The sequence below is a fragment of the Staurois parvus genome, unplaced genomic scaffold, assembly GCF_062004578.1.
Source record: "Staurois parvus isolate SC_StPar_1 unplaced genomic scaffold, SC_StPar_1.0 ptg000723l, whole genome shotgun sequence".
Classification (NCBI taxonomy): Eukaryota; Metazoa; Chordata; class Amphibia; order Anura; family Ranidae; genus Staurois; species Staurois parvus.
In genome coordinates, this window is record NW_028318519.1 from 342,428 (window position 1) to 358,112 (window position 15,685).

Genomic DNA, 15,685 nt, shown 5'->3' on the forward strand with positions numbered 1-15,685 from the left:
CACATTGAGGAAGATTTCTGCCAGATCCATGCATCGGATCAAGAGAGCAGCTGCTAAAATCCCATTACATTGCAGCAAACAGATATTTGAAGCTGCTGGTGCCTCTGGAGTCCCACGGACATCAAGGTGTAGAGTCCTCCAGAGTCTTGCAACTGTGCATAAACCTTCTATTCGGCCACCACTAACCAATGCTCACAAGCAGAAACGGCTGCATTGGGCAGAAAAATATATGAAGACTAATTTTCAAACAGTCCTATTCACTGATGAGTGCCGTACAACCCTGGATGGTCCAGATGGATGGAGTAGTGGATGGTTGGTGGACGGCCACCCTGTTCCAACAAGGCTGCGACATCAGCAAGGCGGTGGTGGAGTCATGTTTTGGGCTGGAATCATGGGAACAGAGCTGGTCGGCCCTTTTAGGGTCCCCGAAGGTGTAAAGATGACCTCTGCAAAGTATGTGGAGTTTATGACTGACCACTTTCTTCCCCGGTACAGAAGGAAGAATTATGCTTTCCGTAATAAAATCATCTTCATGCATGACAATGCACCATCTCATGCTGCAAAGAATACCTCTGCATCAATGGCTGCTATGGGGATAAAAGGAGAGAAAGTCATGGTGTGGCCTCCATCCTCCCCTGACCTCAATCCTATTGAGAACCTTTGGAGCATCCTCAAGCAAAAGATCTATGAGGGTGGGAGGCAGTTTACATCCAAACAGCAGCTCTGGGAGGCTATTCTGACATCTTGCAAACAAATTCAAGCAGAAACTGTCCAAAAACTCACAAGTTCAATGGATGCAAGACTTGTGAAGCTGCTATCAAATAAGGGGTCCTATGTTACAAAGTAACGTGACCGGTTCAAATGTTTAAAAAGTTAAAATGTTGTTAAAAGTTTGATTGAAATAGCTTTTGATTTCAGTAAATATGCTGCAAACACAACAAATGACAATTTTCAGTTCTTTACAACCTATAAAGTGTTTTGAAACTTACTGTGCGGAATAATTTGGAACAGTCATTGGAAGTGTTTTATGTTTAAAAAAAATCCTGTTATCATTAGGAGGTTTGTTCAATAAAATGTGAATTGTACTCTTAATAGTTGATAACATGAGAATTATGCTGACTAATATTTACATCAATTATTTAGGTAAATTAGAAAAATATCATTTGCATAATAATTTGGAACAGGGTGTAGTTTACATCCACCCCGGACCGGAAGTAACGTCATGACGTCACTCTGGTCCTCCAACGCCATAGAGGCGATCAGAGATGGTAGAGTCTCTCATTGCCTGTGTGACCAGCCGTCAGATCATTTCTCAATCATTTTAATGGTAAGCCTGAGAAACACCGGTGAGAGAGGTGCTATGCTACTGAAAGCAATCCAGTGGACCGCATTTATTGGAAAGCCGGCCGCCGGCAGTAATAAAAGACACTGGGGTTGTGGCTCGTATCTCCAGCCATAAACTTGGTAAACCACTTACAAATCACAATGTTTATATACGTATTGCTGTCGGCAAGTGGCTAAGGTAGCAAACCAAGATGCACAATGTTGGCATACTGTGCCACTTCACAGAGTGCCATGCGGTAAGTACCATGCGTTACTGCAACACAGTGTAATAGGGAACCCAAAGGTCAAGAGTCATGGAGAAGACTTCTCCACAGCAAAGAGGCTCAGTTAGATGCAGATTTTTCAACAATTTCCCTCTCCAAAATACTATAAAAATGGCAGAGGAATGACTGTGTTCCAGCCGGAACCATGGCAGTCTTTAACAAAGCAGTAGCTGGAGAGAGGTCTGAGTCCCCTTGAGTGGTTTTTTTAGCAAAGTCCCCCCATCTAGTAGGAGCTCTTAGTCCCCTAAGTGTACAAAATACCAGCTCACCTGGCTATGGTATCTGATCCCAGGACGCGGGACTGGGTAAGCTATGAACTGTCCACTGAAGACTTGCCAAGAACTTGCATCCAGCAGATTTCTCCTTTCTATGGGGTGTAGAGGTATTCACACTGTCCTTGTCCTGAAGCTGTGGATAGAACTGCTTTCAGGCCTTTTGCTGGGCTGGTTCCTCTCCATGGAATGCAGGCTGTCCTTCCCCGGTGGACTGCAGGGCACTGGAGCTCCCTCTTTCAGCTCTCCTCTTTCCTCCTTCAGTCTCCAGCCTACAGACTGGAGACAGACCCCCCCCCCCTTCTCCTGGGCCCCCTCCCAGGCAACACAGCACCACCTCTCAGCACTCCATCTTCCACCCGACTCCCTTGATGACCAGGCTCTGCCATATTTATGGGCTGGTCTGCTACACTGCCAGGCCCCTCTGCCTAGGATTGTTCAGATTCCCATAAATATGCAGATCGGACCTCGGCCTACTGGATTCTAGAAGCTTCTCCAAGCTTCTAGAGCAGGGGGAGTTACCAGTGGACTGACCTATTGAGCCCTCCAGCCTATCCTGAGGTAACGCTCTCTCTAAACCCAGCCTCTAAACTACTCTCTAAAACTATGTACACTAGGTGGGGCTACATTAGTGTTGACTACCTTTCTTATTCCAATACATTTTTAGACTTCGGAAGTATCCATGTGGTTCGATAGGTAGGTTGGTTCAAATGTTGCTCATGGCCATGGGGGTTGAAGAATGCCATGTCAACAAGCCAACAATGGTACACCAACTTCCAGCAAGAGTTCCCACTGGGCACCTCAGACCCCTCAAAAGCCTATAAAGGCATAACAGAGCAAAACAGGCAATGGAAATAATTTCAATCTCAATTATTTCACTGTTCTGCTCTCGATATGTCAAGCAGGGCCCGTACACAATCCCTCTCCTTACCTGGCCCAGTTGGGCGTCATGTGTTAAAATGAGACAGAGCAGGGGCCGTGCACTGAGATCTGGTAGAGACAGGACCCTCAGACATAGCTGACAATCCTTTCATTCTTATAATAGTTGGAATGGGAATAGGAAGGCCTCTCCTAGCATGGCCGCCCTATAAAAGCACCAGGAAATTGCTTACAAATGAGACATTCTTAGGGAGAAAACAGATGCATGGGCTTTGGAACTGTTTTCCTTGCGGAAAGGTTAAGCGTCTGTTTCTATCCCATAAGAGGCTTCTACACTGACAACAATGAGGTTCTGTTTACCTATAAAAGAGGAGAGCAGAAAAGCAGCCGTTAAAGGCGTCCACATGGGAGGCGACCTCTCTACAGTTACATGATCTGATTACATGACTTAGGCCACAGCTATGCACACGTTCACTCCATACTTTACTGACGCGTGCTACCAAGGAACAAAGTACCGCCGCCATACGGCTGAAGGACCAGGTGTCTCACTTTGAACAGTCTATTTACTGAAGGGAATGTGCTTCGAACATATTCTTTCTATTTAAAGTCAAACTTTTACGAAATTTTTTTTTTTTTTCAATTTTCATTTGTCAGGTTAAAATGACTCTATTTACCATTTTTTGAAATTGAAGAGCAATCCTTCACTGCTTCCGAACTCCCTTGGGTTCAAGAATGAAGCTTACTCAAAGACCTTCTGCACCAGGAACGTCAGATGCTGATGTACCCCGCCGCGCTCTGTGGTTTTTTCCGCCAAATTCTAATCACTACAAGACTCAGAGGCCAGCAAAAGGAACAAAAACACACAGCGGGCTACTAGGCATTTGACACAACTAGGAGTGTGCCTCATGTTAAAATTCTTTGTTTTTTTTCACCTCAGAGGAGTTAGGAGGCACAAAGTAAAAAATTAAGAAATAGATTAATTAGCAGAAACTGACCCTGCAGTCTGTACGTTACTTACCTCTGACCCCTACACTCTGTGTGTTGCTTACTCCTGACCCCTGCACTCTATGTGTTGCTTACTAGTGAGTTCTGCACTCTGTGCATTTTTTACTCTGCACCCTTGCATTCTGTGTGTCACTTACTTCTGACCCCTGCACTCTGTGTGTTACTTACTCCTGACCCTTGCATTCCATGTGTTACTTACTCCTGAGTTCTGCATTCTGTGCATTATTTACTATGCACCCTTGCATTCTGTATGTCACTTACTTCTGACCCCTGCACTCTGTGTGTTACTAACTCCTGACCCTTGCATTCCATGTTTTACTTACTCCTGAATTCTGCTTTCTGTGCATTATTTACTCTGCACCCTTGTATTCTGTGTGTCTCTTACTTCTGACCCCTGCACTCTTTGTGTTACTTACTCCTGACCCTTGCATTCCATGTTTTACTTACTCCTGAGCTCTGCACTCTGTGCATTATTTACTATGCACCCCTGCATTCTGTGTTCCACTTACTCCTTACCCTTGTACTCTGTGCTTCATGTACTGCTGAACTCCAGCCTTCTGTGCGTCACTTACTCCTGTACCCCAACACTCTGTGTGTCACTTACCCCTGACCCCTTCACTTTGTGCATTACTTGCTCCTGACCCCTGAACTCTGTGTGTTGCTTACTCCTGACCCCTGTATTCTGTTGTTACTTACTCCTGAATGTGCACTCTGTGCATTATGTACTCTGCACCCTTGCATTCTTTGTGTCACTTAATTCTGACCCCTGCACTCTGTGTGTTACTTACTCTTGAACCCTGCATTCCATGTGTTACTTACTCCTGTGCGACACTCTTGTGCCTTCTGTGCGGCACTTACTCCTGTGCCCTGACCCTCTGTGCGTCACTCACTCCTGACCCCTTCACTATGTGTATTACTTGCTCCTGACCCCTGCATTCTGTGCAGTTCTTCCGCACTCTTTGCATTACTTACTCATGCAATCTGTGCTTTACATACTCCTGACACCTGCTTTCTGTGCATTACTTACTCCTAAGCCCTGCACTCTGTGTGTTGTTTGTTTCTGATCTCTGTATTCTGTGGGGTTGATTTACTAAAGGCAAATAGACTATGCACTTTGAAAGTGCAGGTACTTCAGAACTTAGTAAATGAGGGGAAGCTCTGCTGACTTCCATCATTCAATCATCTCCAAGGAAAAAAATTATGTTTTTTTTATTTTCCTTGCAAGGTCTATTTGTCTTTAGTAAATCAACCCCAAACTGTGAGCGGGCTCCTCGGATTCAAGGTAGCAGAAGCTTTTTCTGGGTAAGAAGTCGATGCATGTATGTGGAGAGGGACAGAGATGAGCGAGGAATAAGGGAAGTTCTGTAGTCCAGCAGGCAGGGCTGACAACATTGGTTGAGGTTTCAGTGCAGCAGAGGCACTATGTTGTCAGCTAAACAGGAAGTTAGAAGATCACTGGATTCCTGGCAGATCCCAGGGTATTTTTCTTTATTTCCTGTGTTTTAAAATGAGTAAAACATGGGGAAATGTACATGCATTGCAGAGATGTACTGCATATGTTATTTACATATTACCCAGACATATCCAGCCCTGCCTAGGTAACAGAAAAATCTATGTCCCAAGCCATGTAAAAATTGGAAAGACATGAGAGGTCTTCACCTACCAGTGACAACACAGGGTTCATGCTATCTGTGACACCATTTATTACTGGCCATAATAACCTTTGGATAATGGTAGGACAAAATAATCTAGGCACTCTTAAAGAACAAAGGAACACAAAGAACAGCTTAAATTCTCTTACCTAATTCACCTCTGTCCCCTTTGTCACCTTTCTCTCCTTTTGGTCCTCGGTCACCTGTAAAATAAATATACTGTAAGACATCACACAAAACATTTGTATGGCAACACCAAACATTTACTATCTTAAAGCTGGATTTGGATTTGTTTAAAAACGGAGTATGGGGTTGGGCTGTGCTATGTCAAATGAAAAAAGGTAGGAAGATCTTTTTCAATGGCCAGAACGTTAAGAAAGATGGAGATATTTGGCCAAACTGTAAAGTCGGTTGTGTGCAGTGTTTGGATGTGCATGAAAAAGCTGACCACTTGGCTGTCTCTTTTTATATGCTTTAGATTAGTGGTCTCCAAACTGCGGCCCGGGGCCGGATGTGGCCTTTTGCCTGCTTATACACTATATTGCCAAAAGTATTGGGACGGCTGGCTTTACACGTACATGAACTTTAATTGCATCCCAGTCTTAGTCCGTAGGGTTCAATATTGAGTTGGCCCGCCCTTTGCAGCTATAACAGCTTCAACTCTTCTGGGAAGGCTGTCCACAAGGTTTAGGAGGGTATCTATGGGAAGGTTTGACCATTCTTCCAGAAGCACATTTGTCAGGTCAGGCACTGATGTCGGGGCAGGAGGCCTGGCTCACAGTCTCCGCTCTAATTCATCCCAAAGGTGTTCTATGGGGTTGAGGTCAGGACTCTGTGCAGGTCAGTCAAGTTCCTCCACCCCAAACTCACTCATCCATGTCTTTATGGACCTTGCTTTGTGCACTGGTGCGCAGTCATGTTGGAACAGGAAGGTACCATCCCAAACTGTTCCCACGAAATTGGCAGCATGAAATTGTCTAAAATGTCTTGGTATGCTGATGCCTTTAGAGTTCCCTTCACTGGAACTAGGGGGTCAAGCCCAACCCTTAAAAAACAAACGCATACCATAATCCCTCCACCTAACTTTACACTTTGCACAATGCAGTCTGGCAAGTACCGTTCTCCTGGCAACCACCAAACCCAGACACATCCATCGGATTGCCAGACAGAGAAGCATAATTCATCGCTCCAGAGAACACGTCTCAACTGCCCAGTGGTGGTGTGTTTTACACCACTGCATGGTGATGTAAGGCTTGGATGCAACTGCTCGGCCATGGAAACTAATTCCATGAAGCTCTCTCACTGTTGTGCTAATCTGAAGGCCACACCAAGTTTGGAGGTCTTTAGCTATTGATTCTACAGACAGTTGGCGATTTCTGCGCACTGTGTGCTTCAACATGCGCTGACCCCGCTCTGTCATGTTACGTGGCCTACCACTTTGTGGCTAAGTTGCTGTTGTTCCCAGTTGCTTCCACTTTGTTATAATACCACTAACAGTTGACCATGGAATATTTAGTAGCAAGGACATTTCACGGATGGACTTATTGCACAGGTGACAACCTATCACGGGACCACGCTTGAATTCACTGAGCTCCTGAGAGCGACCCATTCTTTCACAAATGTTTGTAGAAACAGTCTGCATGCCTAGGTGCTTGGTTTTATACACCTGTGGCCATGAAGGTGATTGGAACACCTGAATCCAATGATTTAAAGTGATGTCCCAATACCTTTGGCTATATACTGTATCTGGCCCTTGGGCCCTTATTCTGCCCACTGTCAGCAACAGTGGGGTATAGTTCCTGCCACTGACACTGACAACAGGGCCCTATTCCTCCCACTCACACCAATGATGAGACATTATTCCTCCTACTGACACCAGTGATGGGGCACTATTCCTTCTACTGACACTAATGATGGGGCACTATTCTTACCACTGATACCAATGAAGGGGCACTATTCCTCCTACTGGCACCAATGATGGGGCACTATTCTGCCCATTGACACCAATGATGGGGCACTATTCCTCCCACTGATACCAATAATGGAAATTTATTCCCCCATAATACCATATTCTGCTCCTACTGGTCACAGTTCAGCCCTCCTAGAGTTTGAAGGATGGTGAACTGGCCCTTTTTCGTTTTATAAAGTTTGGAGAACCCTGCTTTAGAACTTAGAAAAAACTTTTTTTGTGAGAGAATGCATGTTGCAAATACTGTTCAGACAGAGTTTCTCAAACTTTTAGCAGTCATGGCATCCTTTAAAAACATGCAAAATCTTGAGGTACCCCAATCTAAAATGTAAAATACAAAAAGGTTACTTATCAATGGAAAAAAATTGAACCTGGATGATGCACACAACCACCTTGATGAAAGTAAATTCAAATCAGAAGGCCCCCTGCACATTAGAGTTCTACCCATAAAATCAGAGGTCCCCCCATCACTTCATAGTCCCTCTTTCACATCAGAGGTCCTCCACCATGTCAGAGGTCTCCCCTTCACATTAGAAGCCCCCCAATTCACATCAGAGTCACCTCTTCATGTCAGAAGCTCTACATTAGATCAGAGCCCCCCTAAACATCGGAGGCCTCTTATATATGAGCTCTTTTTACCACATCACAATTGTCCCTAATGATCAAAGGCTCACCATTCACAGAGCCCTCTCCCCGTCCCACAGCCCACCCATTACAGAGCCCCCCACACATACTGATTCCCCCTTCACCCTACACAGAGCCCTCCAATCACACAGTTCCCTTTTCACATCAGAGCCCTACCCTTTAGCTTCAGCAGTAGTGGAGGAGGTCTGGAGGAGGTAGACTTCTGTCTTCTCCTAAATGCTGGGGGTAGGTCTGTATGCCCCCTGTTCTAGATCATGCACTGCCATTGTGTGGTGACCAAGCCACTATCACCAGAGCAATGAAAGATGCATGTCCTGGCCCTATAGCATCATTAGTTGTTAAGGTGTTAGCAGCTGGACCGGTCTGCATCATGACAACTCATTACGCTCTTATGGGGCAAACTGGGTCCAATGCTCATGGCATACTTGGGAACCCAGATGGTATGCTAGGGAGTCGTGACATGCTGGTAGAAAAACACAGTGTTGGGAAACCAACAGTTCATTAATGTAAAATATCCAAACTGGGCAAACTTCCCCACAGGATGCCCTGATAGGGGTGATATCACTCAAAGACATCTAGATCATCTCCCAGCTTGCAGAAATTGTGAAGGTGAAGTAGCATACAATGAGTAGCTAAAGCAGAACAACCGCAGTAAGTTATTTTTCACCATGTCATTTAGGCACAGTTGCTTGGGTGCAATCACATTGACACCATGTAGTTTGAGATCCAAGAACCTTAACAAGCAGCAACATAGAATAAAAGTATGACACTGAAAACATAATTTATCACTCTGTGACTTGGACATACCCCAAAATGTAATTTTATCCCACCCCCCAAAAGTGATATAACATACATAATTATGCTGCAAATCATTTTGCAAATGGATTTCATATTAAAATTACATTTTAATTTCACTCTGTGGCTATATGTAATTTTCCAAAACTACCACAGAATTCAAACATTGTTTTGTTGTCAACTAAGCAACATAAGAGTCTATTTTTGTGTTCAGAACACCTCCGGAAGTCTAATTTTTTTGCATGTGTGATTGGCCCCCTACAATGCCCCCAACCTCCAGCAGTGTCCCAGTGCCTCCCAACCTCCCACAGTGCCTCTTAGTCCCCACAGTGCCCTTCAGTCTCCCACAGTGCCCCTGCAAAGCCCCAAGTCTCATGAAAAGACCTCAGCCCCCTCCAAAACCCTCATCTTCTACAGTACCAACAAGTCTGTCCATATTTATTATGTTGATGTAAACCATTTTTTTTTGCTGATGTGGAATGGACTATTTTGGAAGACTATATCAGGCCATGGTCTTAATGGAATTGAGAGCCGCTGATTTAAGACATTCCTGCCTCTGGTAACCTCATGAGATTTTGTGATATCACTACTGTGCTGACCACTGTTCACCTTGTTGGAGAGGAAGATGTATCTGGGAACCTGCAATGCAATCATCTCCCTGCTTCTGCTTTATACCTTCCTACATCTCTCTTGTTTCCGCACCAATTACAGGATCACCAGCCAATGACACAGTGCCAGAACAAGGCATGGTAAATCAATGATATGGTAACGATCAACTTCAGGTCAAGAGGTAATACTGGCGACTAGTTCTTTGCCCTCTGCCTTTTTTTTTGGGCCTCGTTTCTGCGGTTCTTTTTAAATGTGTCTCTGGAAAGGGTATCTCCAATCTCCATACACTTTGCAACATCTTGAGTCTCTGCAATCAATGATACCTGAAATTTCCAGGTATGCAACCTGCTCCCCTGTAATGTTGCCTAGCAGAAAACCATTAGGCCTGAGTAGTGTCACATGACTGAGGAATCTATGTCATTGCTGCCACTGGGTGGCCAATAAGAGCTGGCTGAAGGCAAATCAAGAATCTGCAAGGGAGCAAAGTAAGGTAAGTATTTGTGGGCTGGGGTGCCCTTTCCAGAGACACTGTCACAATATACTGTATGAGCAAGTTTCTGAACTCACAAGGCAGATCTGTTGCAGGTTTCATGACCTAACATGAATGCTGAAGGCCACGTGACCCAAAGCTGGATTACTGTGGCACCTTCATATTCCAGTTAGGATGTTTTGAACCTGCCTCCATGATTGCTTGCTATTTTTCTGAAATTTAGTTTGGTCACCTACATTTACATCATCATATAGTGCGGTCACCTACAAAGACAATAGAGTTCCCCTAACAGTTCTCACACTTCAATTTTTTTGGATGCTTGCCTACCAGTTCTTTATTCAAAATGTTTGACTTCGTAGGCAACATTCTAGCACAAAGAGGTTATATCTGTTGTGTGTAACTGTAACATAAGGAATTTGCAGTCCGATAAGGATCAGAGTTGTATAACACGCAGCCAATGTTTCTGGATGTATTCCGAGTCCCCCTAGGCCCATACTATCAGCAGGGCCTCTATTTGTCCACATTCCGGCACCAAACAAGGGTGGAACTGTACAATGTTCATAAACAAATTTCTTTTGTACTATCAACAATGATTATCTTGACAAGGCTTAAAGCCTGATCACCGCATTGAGAAGGATCTGGTTACATAACACAGTGTGGTGGGGGGGGGATATTCACGGGGAGCAGGCGTTCCTGCGGAAAGGATAATTTCTCACATGGGATTCCGAGGTCACGAGAACATCCTTCGATAAAGCCACAGGACACGTGTTTCACTGGCGCACTTGTTCCACTGCTCGGAACCATCTGCTATATTGACTTGGATTTATGAAGGACATAAATAGGCAGGGAATATTTAAGAGAACTTTCACGGACATTACCAGAGCTCCATAAAGAAAATGTATTATCTTTTTTTTAAGCCATACATATAAATGAAAAGCCAGACAGCCATATTTAATGCTCATCATTGCTGCTCCAAGTATGGTATGTGCTCTCATGCCATGATGCCACTTTGTCAAATCTTGCCAATTAGGAACTTTCATAATAGGTTCCTTCAGGCAGTAGGGCATGGAGAGCACAAATGCTCTCACCTTCTGACCACAACCCCAGTGATTAGCTCAAAATAACTTCTGCATAGTGCTGCTCATTTAGAAGCAGGGTTTTTCTTACAGAAGAAGATATGATAGTCCCTCTTTGTGGAACAGTCACTGATGAGACAGTAGACCCCTATACAGGTAATTATTCAACACATACAACTTGCCTGCAATACAAGTGACCGACACTATTATCTAGTGCCCAGTTCAATATTATAGCCCAACTACAGGGCACACACAGATCATCACAGATCTCCACTCTATTAAATGGGCAACAGAGTTATGGAGCTCTAAATAATACTCTTTGGAGACAGTTCTACACACTACTTGGTAGACGTACCTTATATGGCCACAAATTTGTGGATAGTTGGCCATCACACCTAACTATATATTCAAAAGCATGAGGGCATGCCTCCAAATTATTCAAGTTTATTCAGTTGTTTCCAGTGAATGGTACTAATACAAAGACAATTGTGTTCTTCCAACCTTGTAGTAATAGTTTGAGGAAGGCCCTTTACTGTTTCAGCATCACTATGGCCCTGTGTACAGTCATCTCCACAAAGAATTGGTTTGATATCATGTGGAGGAACAAGAGTGGATTGCACAGAGCCCTGACCTCAATCCTATTGAACACCTTTGGAATGAAGAGTTGGTTGCAAGCCAGGTCTTCTAATTCAGCACCTGACCTCACAAATGATCTCATGACTGCATGGTCACAAATACTCATAGACGAATGTAGGGCAGCTCTGGCTGTTCATAGTGTGGAGCCCAATGTGTTCATTTGCTCTTAATGTCCAAGAAGGAGATCCTCTTATGGGCCTGAATACAGTTGCCCAGCAATTCACAGCCACCCAGCATGCACCATTCCTACTCCTACCAGGGGCGGACTGACAACTCATGGGGCCCCCGGGCAATAGGGGATCATGGGGCCCCTGTGTCCTTGCCCAAACTCAATAAAGCCTATGAAAAAGGTACCAGGGGCATCTCATGGGGCCCCCTACTGACCCCAGGCCCTCGGGCAGTACCTGAGTTTCCAAATGGTCAGTCGGCCCTGACTCCTACTGTATGCCATCTAAAACCATACAGTAATTTGACCATTGGAGCACGTAGTGTATGTTAATAGCATGTCAGGATTCTTCATTAAGGTGAGCTTAACTGAATTATAGCAAATGCAATGCTACAGTAATGCACAGGGTCATCTTAATCTAGGCACAAGCAACAAACACTAGGGCAGTGGTCTCCAAATGATGGAGCACTTTTCTTCCCACTGACACCAATAATGGCATTTGTTACTTCCACTGACAGCAGGACATTTTCTACTCCCCAAAATCTGATGGACATTAACCTGGCCCCTTGTTCAGAAAGTTTGGACACCCCCTGCACTAGGGCAACAATAAAATACCTCACCCATCAAGAAAAGCTTTTCCAAATGATGACATCATCTTCCACCATTTTTTTTTTACTGTAGGGGCAAAAAAAGGCTTTGGAATAACAGAAGCCCTGCAATAAATAATAATGGATATAAGAGATTGGCTTTAAATTTATGTTGACTTTGCATTGATAGGGTCACTTTACATCTTAGTGTATCCATAGAATATTTAGCAGGGGTTATATTTGTATATTTTTTTTTTGTCATTGACCTTTTATCACACATTAGCTGAAATAGGAGCTTCTAGCAATTAATCAGTAAAGCTGGCTAAGCACCAGCAGAATTTCGATCAACATTTGTAATAAAATTCTGAAAAATTGTTTTCGATCTTGCCATTATTTCTTTCAAAGGTCCTTAAAACTTCATCCAGACTTGAATGGATTCCCAGACATATTAAACGGGTTTCTTTTGTGCCTAACAATAATGTTCCTGAACAAAAACCACATTCACAGTTAGAATTTTGTTCGTTTAAGAAAAAAATTTCCATCCTGCTCCTTTGGATTTTCTCGGCTGAAAGCGAATGGCAACTTGACCCCACTAAAATCAAACACACGTTTTGAAAAAAAAATGTTCAAATGAAGTTCTACTGGTGTATGGCCATATTTTTCAAATGGGTTTTCATTTCAAGCATTTGCTCTTCTCCTTTTTATGAGAGGTTGGAAGGATTCAGTCATTTCTGGTATTATATATGATTTTATAGACCCTGCCCCAGCAAAAAAATTTGCAGCTCTTTTTATTGTGGAAGTCATCCATGTAGTGGAGGAGGGAAATAAACAATGTAGACTTTGTAGCAGTAACATTTTATGTGGAGACAGCACAATGAACAATAAACAAGGGAATGCTAATAAATAGCTTTATCCATGTCAGGAGTCATACCTCACAGGAACAATTCTAGGACAGATGTTCCATTCCCACCATTACTAAGGCTGCAACGTTCCTGATGATTCTACAGTACAGTCTACGTGTACACTGTATTGTAATTGGGTCTGCAAAACTCTAACTTTTTGACATATCAGATTGTGGATCATCTAAATCTTGTATCCACTTCTAAGTAAACAAGCTCTCGTTTGATCAGGAAATTCAACCAATTATTAAGACAGCAGTTGATACAAGGAACTCCTAAAGAACCTGCATCAACAAACTTTTCTTTGTTTCGAACAGGTTGTGCATTCCCATATGGCAGAGCAAAGCCCACTAAAAATGCATCTGTCAATAAATTCTGAATGATCTCAGAAGCTTTACAAGCTGTTGCCAAAATGGTGCCATCATCACAAGCTCAAAGGCCCTATGGGAGATTCTCTTAAAGTGTACATAGACTGGTGGTTTCCAAACTCAGTCCTCAAGGACCCCTAACAAGTCATGTTTTTAGGATTTCTTTCATCTTGCACAAGTGCTTTAAATCAATGTCAAAGGCTTGGTATTTATGAAAGCTATTTTATTTGAGGAAAATTCCTGAAACATAGCCTGTCCAATGTGTAAATACCAACATGCAGACCAGCTTATATGTGATGAGTTAAAAAGTAGGTGATCATGATGATATGCGTGGGGCAGAGCCAGGTGTGGCTGAGTGTGAAGCGGAGCCACAACCCCGCTGTCTGTAATGCATGTATTTGTTTTTTGTACGGGGGCGGACTGACCATTTGGAAACTCGGGCACTGCCCGAGGGCCCGGGGTCAGTAGGGGGCCCCATGAGATGCCCCTGGTACCTTTTTCATAGGCTTTTTTGAGTTTGGGCAAGGAAACAGGGGCCCCATGATCCCCTATTGCCCGGGGCCCCATGAGTTGTCAGTCCGTCCCTGTTTCTGTACTTGCTGTAAGTGTAATTTTAATTAATACATTTGTTTATAACTACTTACTGCACTGTAGGGTACCCCTCTATTGTATGAGCCCACTGCAGGGAGAAAGATAGATATTTTAAGTCCATACACCCATATATGTGGAGGTGGCTTATACCATCTTATTGACAACAGGAGGAGGCAATTTTATTGAATCCTTAACCAAGTGGAATCATAAAGGAGCCCTAAGGGGGGGGGAGCGTTTTATGACCTGGTGGTTGGAAGGTCCACCATTTGAGGTGAGTGCATTGATGAACAATGGTAGGAATCACTATGCATGATTCTAATAAAACACAAGAGGTGGAATACAAGAAGTGGAGAACTATATATTTTTTTCTCTTTATTCATTAATACCTACCTGTTACTGAGAGACACAGTTTTGGTGCAAGTTTATACAGTGACACTTGGATTTTGACACTTTTCTTATATTGTTTATTTATATATTAATTTGTTACACTATTATTCATGGCATTGAAAAGGAATTCATAATATGATAATTTTTGGCGTGTTATCACAGATAGACTTGTAAGTTCCTATATGCAGGGCTGCTGTTAGAAACCATGGGGCCCCATATAGCCAACCTGACAGGCCCCCTAAAAAAAACACAGTTTACTAGGCTTCAGTTATGAATGAACACAGTGAAAGATAGGTAAGAATCACTCATTGTGTTCATTCAGGAAAGGAAGGGGCTGGTAAATGTGACATATTTACCGGACCTTTCCCCCACTCCTGAAAGATCCTATTGTGTGCTTGCAGCTGCCGATGGGAATGAGAGGAGGGACGCTGGCAGCACTGTGGGAGTGGGGGCAGAGAGGGGGGCCTAGGCAGCAGGGGGAAATTTTTGGTGCACAAGGGGGGTGATGGGTACGGTGAGTGGGGTACAATTACTGGAACCAATCCTCCGTATGGCTCTCTGCAAAGCTGGCTTGTTCTCCTCTCCCTCCTGCTGGCTTTCAGCTGCTATAGAGAGAGCCATGCAACGGATTGGTTCCGTCCCCCCCCCCTTCCCGCTGTGCCAATCACCCTCCCTGCCCACATCTGATTCACCCAGCTGCCTGGGCCCCCCTGCTGGCTTGGGCCCTGTACAGGAGGAGTGGTGGTACCCCCTTATCCACGGCCCTGCCTATATGTACAGGAACAACAAGCAATCAGTTTCTAGTAAGGTTGGCACAGCATTGTTTTTATTATATATTTTTTTTCTATACAGTTTTCCTAAGCTAATAGTTTTTTGTGAATGTGTTGAAAACTTTCCTACCTGAAGATCCTGCCAGTAGCAGCACTTTCAGTTGCAGGCCAACATCACTAAGTCACTGCCTCACAATTAGCAGCAATAGTACAGACTTTCGTGTAAGCTCATTCAGTTGACCATTGGGCTGCTAAGTAGAAATGAGCTTGGGCATCCTTAGA

The 15,685-nt window shown here is 43.9% G+C and overlaps 1 protein-coding gene across 1 annotated transcript in view; it reads right to left on the minus strand.

The window, feature by feature from the left end:
* The window catches only part of SCARA5 (scavenger receptor class A member 5), a 537,618-nt gene that overhangs the window by 131,410 nt on the left and 390,523 nt on the right, over positions 1-15,685 (minus strand). Inside the window, exon 7 of the mRNA XM_089653868.1 lies at positions 5,565-5,618. Coding sequence (XP_089509994.1) covers positions 5,565-5,618 — 54 coding nt within the window. The remainder of the gene's footprint in view (positions 1-5,564; positions 5,619-15,685) is intronic.